A 7,573-nucleotide genomic window follows, 5' to 3' on the forward strand; every position below is an offset into this window, starting at 1 on the left:
TTTTAATTTGTGAATATGTACAAATATGTAAAATGGTCAACCTAATATATATGAGTGGGAGGTCCCATGGCATATTTACATAGAATAAGAATAAGTCAATGAATTATAGCTGAGGTTGTATGCACACACACACACACACAAAAGAAGAGAATATTGTCTAAATGAATCAGAAAATTATATATATTATAGGTTTCATTATTAAGTATGAAGGAAAACCATGCAATGTAGCTCGATATTTGTCAATGAATACGGAAATAAAACGAAAAATAACAGAAGAATATCACACATACACGGACTATTGATACGTGGAGAATTATGCATCAATGTGTAAAGATAGTGTTAATGTTGGGGACCTCTTCTTCTACTTATTAAAGCTCTTTTATTCTTTATTTTTAGTTTTTACCATATGTTTTTCCTTCTTTTCTCCATTAATTTTTATTTGTTTATTGGTTAAAGCTTGCTGGGGCTATAACCCTTTTTGGCTTTTGTAGGACTGACGATGTGTGCAGCTATACATGGTAATACATTTTCCAGATATTAATTACTTTGAGTAAATTAAAACAGTATATGTTTCTTTGCCAGAAACGTTAAATCTTGGATGTTGTATATAGACGAACTATTTGTATAATAAAAATAATTAATTATCGCACACAAATCTGAGTTCTGAGTATGATAAAATAAGAAAATGGTGTTAGCTTTTAGATTTAAAATAATAAATCAAAGTTCAAATTGCATGAGAATTGGAATCAATTCTTCTCCTCTTTGATGAATAAAGATAGATTCTTATTGCGCCAACAATATTAAAAAATGAAAATAGAACTCCCGCGATAGATGCTAACCGTATAAATCTTGGCCAGCCACATTTACATAGTTTACTAGACTTTTTTCCCTTACTCCTTTTTGAAGATACACACATGTTATTCCTAATTATTATCATATATTTTTTTTTGATCGCAATCATTATCACTATTATTTACCAAATTTATTCATAGTGATATGAGGTGGTACATTATAGCATTAGCAAATCGTCCGCCTTAAGGTCATTTAAGTTCTTATCTTTCTTGATTAATATGTTTTTAGTGATGATTATAATCTAAATGTTATAGTGTGTTTAAATGATAAGAAAGCAAAGTGTTTGTTTTTATTTAAACCAAGTAAAGCTGATGTTTAACTTTTAGCTAATTGTTGTTGAAGCAAACTAAGAGCTTATGAAAAAGAAAGAAAGAAAGAAAATGAATTTAGTGACAATAAAGTAAGTCGGCTTATAAAAAAATAGAGGCCACAGTTGCTTGAACTTCAAGCATCTTTTTTTGATGGTGCTTTCGAATTTCTTCTTCGAAATGAATATATTCCTTCCAACCTTCTTATCTTTTCCCCATATTTTTTTTAAACGATAAAGAAAAATAAAATCCCAAGTTTGGCAAAGAGCCATGTAAATCTATCGCTATTTTGAAACATAAACGAGCGAATTTTTTTGTTGAATTCATTAATATTTTAATAACTGGCATTAAGTTTGATATATCGACTGACTGTTGTGAGTTATAGTCCTCCTAAACATTGTTTGTTGTCACATGAAACATATAAGTCTATAATATATGAGAAGATACTAATTAAAAAGAAAAATAAACCCAAATACACATCGACTTGTATAAGAATTGGTAATAACTGAAGCAAAGAACAACACCGCCTTTTTACTCTTTTGGCTTTTATATATCGCAAGCAAAAATGTCGGAGTAAAAAAATATTACACAGATATTTCACGTAAAACAAAGATAAATAAAATGGAAACCCCAAAATATTATCTAAAAACCATGCTGAAACTGTGAAACATTTGAACCTTTATTTCATAATAAATATCCTTCAAATCCTTATTATGTTCCACAGCAAGAAAGAAAACCCAAGGGCTGAGCTTTTTGATTAGTAGAAGGATGTGAGTGGAGCCATGGAGGAGACGAACTTACAATTTCCATGCTTTCTCTAACACACCAAATCAGTGTCTATTCATATCTCCCAAGCATACGTATTTGATCTGTGTCAAAGCCAAGAGCCAAGACTCAACATACGAAAAGTAATTTGTACAACTTTATGCTAAGAAAGAATTAAAAAAAAAAAAAAACATTTGGGAGCAATCGGAAAATGTAAAACTAACCACCTATATAAGGCTAGCCTTGCATACTTTATTACGTCTTCATGTGGGATTTCTAATATTATATAAGACCAATTCGATCCACTGAAGCGTAGTTCAATAAGAGATAAATAGGTGTTCTGAGTTACCTCAAGGTATTCGTCCATACCATACTTGGATCCTTCCCTTCCAAGACCAGACTGCTTCACTCCCCCGAATGGAGCCACCTGCAATCAAAAGATATAAGCAAATGCCTGGAAATAATTAGGAGAACGTGATTCTTTCATTTCTGGTCTTACCTCTGTTGATATGAGTCCTTCGTTCACCCCTACAAGTCCGTATTCAAGTGCTTCAAAGACACGCCAAGATCTTTGGACACTGTTTGTGAATATATACGCAGCAAGTCCTGCACACACAACACATCTCCACTTATTTTGTTAGCCCAAGACTGGACATATACAAGGAGAAGGTTACTAATATTACATGAAGACAAACCTGCAATTGTGTCATTAGCGATTCTGATAGCGTCCTCCTCTGTTTTGAACCGAATAAGGGGAGCTACGGGTCCAAAAATTTCCTCCCTAGAACAAGCAACACATGCAGTTCTTTTGATCACAAAAATGCGATGAACAGTAGATGTTTCTAGTTCATTTNATAAGCAAATGCCTGGAAATAATTAGGAGAACGTGATTCTTTCATTTCTGGTCTTACCTCTGTTGATATGAGTCCTTCGTTCACCCCTACAAGTCCGTATTCAAGTGCTTCAAAGACACGCCAAGATCTTTGGACACTGTTTGTGAATATATACGCAGCAAGTCCTGCACACACAACACATCTCCACTTATTTTGTTAGCCCAAGACTGGACATATACAAGGAGAAGGTTACTAATATTACATGAAGACAAACCTGCAATTGTGTCATTAGCGATTCTGATAGCGTCCTCCTCTGTTTTGAACCGAATAAGGGGAGCTACGGGTCCAAAAATTTCCTCCCTAGAACAAGCAACACATGCAGTTCTTTTGATCACAAAAATGCGATGAACAGTAGATGTTTCTAGTTCATTTCTTTAGAGAAACAAAAGCTATAACACTACAATTATGTGAAGCTTTAAGTACTTACTTAGACATAATCATGTCACTCGAAACATCACGGATAACAGTAGGCTCATAGAAAGTCATCCCTAGACTATGCCTTTTGCCGCCAAGAAGGATTTTTGCTCCCTGTAAGAAGAAGACAACAACAAATAAGATATTTCATCTAGTGTTCATATTGAAGGAATACTAGAATTGTGTCTTAATGAATGGTATACAATTAGAAAATATGAACTGCCTCACTTAGAAATCAAGGATTGCAAGAACGCAAATGAGAAAATACAAACCTTGGAAACTGCATCTTGTACGAATGACTCTACCTGAAATTATTATGCATGACGAGTAAGTAAGACTACATCAAATATAATTGTTGTACATGGAAACCAAAACAGAAACTGGAAAGTACAACTAATGTACCTTTTGCACTGCTGCATCGTTTATAAGTGGACCCTATAAGAATGTTGAAGCGACATATAAATTTACAGCAAAATAAAAGGGCAGACAAGAGGCTTGGGATGCTAGTTGACAGAACGTAGAAACGAGGTACCAATAGTGTGATCTGATGACTGGATTTGATAGCAAATAGCCTAAATTCTCAGAAGTATAAGATCGATAAAGGACTTACCTGAGTTGTCCCTTCCTTAAAGCCATCTCCTACTTCTAACTTTTGAACCGCTTCAGAAAAGGCCTCAGCAAATTTATCATAGATACCTGTTGAAAAGATATAACATGTTATGTTAATACCGGATGCAAGATCCAGGAGGGGTGTGTCGACTATCCCAATACTTACCATCTTGCACAAGTACTCTGTTCGCACAAACACATGTCTGACCACTATTCCTAAATTTTGCTGCAAGCTGCAATCACAGATCAAATAGGTAAACAATATTTTATGGTATTGGAAATCCCTATAGAGCTCGGAAAGGTGGAGTCTGGACGTAATTAACCAGATAAAAAGTAAGACACATCTCATATGGAAAAGAACCAGGATATTGTCACTTCCGAGTAATTTTTCCAGATGGATCAACATTTTGCATCTTTTATAGAAATCAATGCCCTAACACGCATGACCAACACTTACCGTTCCCTTTACCGCTACATCCAGGTCTGCATCATCAAATACTATGGAGGGTGCGTTGCCGCCAAGTTCTAGAGAAACCTACACAAGAAAAAAGTTGAGATACCAGTGATACATGATCTGGAGAATATATTTTTAAATAGCATGATATCGTTGCTTAAGCATACCTTCTTGACAGTAGGTGCAGCAGCTGCCATCAACTTCTTTCCAACTGCTGTTGATCCTGTGAATGTGATTTTCCTCACCTAAGTAGCACGAGAAACAAAACAGTCAATTGGTAAGGTTACTTACCATGAATCATTACTAATGGCATATATATACAAATAACAGCAACAAAGATAATTAGAGAAACCTTTGGACTTGTAAGTAAAGCATCCCCAATTTCAGGAGCATTTCCCATGACTACATTAAGTGCACCCTGTTGAAAATACCATTCAAATGAATCATGAAATGTTACAAATACAAAAAAAAAAAAAAGGGAAAATTCCAAAGAGATGGTCAGGCCAGACAGTTCAATAGCACAAAAGAAACATTGTTAAAAACTAGCCTTCAAGCCACACAGTCATACATCAATGGGTCATAAATCAGTTTAGGAGCCACATTGACAAAAATAGAAACGCTAGGTTAAATCAAATCAAATGTTAAAACGGAAGACAGCATTTTCAAACTTAACAAAATATCAGGTCAGCTCCCTGACTTTAGGAAATCAAACTTGAGGATACCAGATACGCTGGTTAATTAGACATATAAATTACCGGAGGAACTCCAGCTTGAAGTGCAAGTTCAGCTGCAGCAAGAGCTGTTAGGGGAGTAAGTTCAGATGGTTTAACAACCACCGTGCATCCAGAAGCAAGAGCAGGGCCAACCTGCAATACCATCAACCATCCACATAAACTTAATGAAAAGAAGTTCTACATAATCTACTGGGATAGTATATTAGAATACGATTAAATAAAATGGTAAAACTAGCAAGACCTTCCGAGTAATCATGGCTAAAGGAAAGTTCCAAGGGGTAATTGCGCCAACAACACCAATAGGCTGCATAGAAAATCAAGAGATTCTAGCAATTGAGGCGTATACTAAACATGTGATATAATAAATACAGCCACATGACACGGAAAAAGAGTACATTAGGAATCTCCACATATGAAAGGGAATTCGCAAAACAAGATTAAGGTTCTCCAAGTTCTCATTTCATATAGCATTGCAACAGAACTTGAAAATTTTCAAAAAAATGTGAAGGTGGGGGGGTAGGAATGCAAAGTAAAGTCACAGATTTCCAAGACCAGATTGCCTGGAAAATAATATCTCTATTTACGCACTTCCAAGTTAAGCTAAGGGTGCAGAATTGTGTCACTCACAAATAAAAGCTGCATATATAGAATTTAGAAGCAAGAATCGGCAAACCTGTTTTAGAACTAATAACCGGCGATCAGACAAATTAGGAGGAATTATATCACCATATACACGTTTTGCCTCCTCCGCATAGTACTCAATAAAACTTGCCCCATATGCGACCTGCAAACTAAATTACAGAATCATATATTGCTTTTAAGAAACGATTGCAACACTTGAGACAGGGCACATTCAATGTTCTCAACTACAAACTGAATTATCTACCTCTCCTATGGCCTCCTTTAGCGGTTTTCCTTGCTCCAAAGTTATAAGTTGTCCAAGTTCTTCCTTGTGTGCAATCAGGAGGTCATACCTGTGTTTGGAGAAACGAAGTAGGAACCCCATTGAAATTATACCATATAAGCAAGCTTCAAGCAAGATACCATATCTCTGCCCGTATCTTTAAAAAGCCTTGAAACTATATTCTAATTTCATGAGCAGTTGACATCCATGGAAAACATTCCCGCATAGCGATCTTAATCTGACCTTAGAATCCTAAAACATCCCCATCCACACTACAATATGTATAAAGAGTATGCATTGCTACAAGATATAAAGTTTGTACCATCTCCGTAAAACTTTACTCCTCTCTCCAGCAGTCAATCTGCTCCAAGCTGAATGTAAGAGAATTACAGAAAATAAGTATTTTATCCCTCCCCAGCACATCACATTGTTCAGCGACCATCAAACATTGAGCAGAGACAGAACAGTTATAGGTATTATTCAAGAGGAGAAGCCTAGGGAGGGTGACATACATGTAAATGCTTCGTAAGAAGAAGCAATAGCGTCATTTGTCTCTTTTGTTCCCATACATGCAACATCAGCAACAATTTCACCGGTTGCTGGATTGTTAACCTGTAAAGAAGAACAAGGTAAGAAGATGTCAACAGAAAGCAATACAAAATCAAGAGAGAGAGAGAGAGAGAGTAAGGGGCAGAGACGTAATGACCTTAATTGTCTTCTTGTCATAGGAGTCAATCCACCTGCCTCCTATTAGACCTTGTGTACGTAACAGACCAGAACTCCTGAGCTTCTCAGAAACGCTTTGTGCGTCCGTACTCATCTGATAATCAATTCAATTGACGGCGAGCATCATAAACTATTTAGAAACACATCGGAGCGGAGGAAATCAAAATTGACCTTTCTTAATATTTATATACTTCCACCATGAGACTTACAAGATCGAGATAAATTGCATTCAGATATATAACCATTGAGTCATAATATTGGATATTACAAAAAGAAGAAACGATAGAGAGAAGATTTAAACCTGGCGACACTGAGAAGAAACAAGGAGGAGGGAAGTATGTGACGACGAGACAAGCTTTCGACAACCGCCGATGGCTACAAGCGCTGCTGCTCCGATTACCATCACCTCGGTCGAACGAAAAAACTAGTGTGAGATCGGAGAAGCTGGTGAAGCTAAAAGCAACGAAATCAAATTGAGACAGGTGAACGAAGAAGAAGATGTGAGTAAAATAAAATATCGTCTCCACTCTCCGCCACCTGGTCCTGGGGGGGGGGGGGGNAGATGAGAGTGAGTGTGATTAAAAAGAGGAATAAAATCATTAAAAATATTGGAAAGTCAAAAAATGACAGGTGGGTTATTTTGACCCGCTTTCGGTTGGAATAAATTAATTAATGACGTGTAATCCACGTGGCACATTAACCGTATCTGCCGGGTTTGTTCGAAAAACTTCCGTTTTTTTTTCTCTACACAAAATTCTCGTTTTTAAAAAAAAAAAAACTTTGGGTTTCCTCGTATTATATATTTGATGTATATTTAATTTCCTTAATTTATTAATAGATGGATCTTTCCCTCCCATGTAAACAGCAGCATTTGTCACGTCCTCTTTTTTTTTTTTTTTTTTTTTTTTTTTTTT

General features: G+C 35.9%; 1 protein-coding gene across 1 annotated transcript; it reads right to left on the reverse strand.

Annotated features, from left to right (window-relative positions):
• Positions 1,663–7,197, reverse strand: LOC104752380 (succinate-semialdehyde dehydrogenase, mitochondrial). Its single transcript, XM_010474496.2, has 20 exons — positions 6,961–7,197; positions 6,640–6,753; positions 6,446–6,545; positions 6,256–6,304; positions 5,916–6,003; positions 5,703–5,813; positions 5,271–5,333; positions 5,051–5,161; positions 4,648–4,713; positions 4,463–4,540; positions 4,299–4,376; positions 4,008–4,074; positions 3,843–3,928; positions 3,635–3,667; positions 3,505–3,537; positions 3,246–3,346; positions 3,033–3,118; positions 2,837–2,943; positions 2,275–2,352; positions 1,663–2,029 (listed from the first exon to the last, which is right to left on the reverse strand). Exons 1-20 carry the CDS (start codon positions 7,060–7,062, stop codon positions 1,991–1,993), a joined length of 1,590 nt encoding a protein of 529 aa, XP_010472798.1. The 5' UTR covers positions 7,063–7,197; the 3' UTR covers positions 1,663–1,990.

Source organism: Camelina sativa, chromosome 16 (assembly GCF_000633955.1).
Source record: "Camelina sativa cultivar DH55 chromosome 16, Cs, whole genome shotgun sequence".
Taxonomy (NCBI): domain Eukaryota; kingdom Viridiplantae; phylum Streptophyta; class Magnoliopsida; order Brassicales; family Brassicaceae; genus Camelina; species Camelina sativa.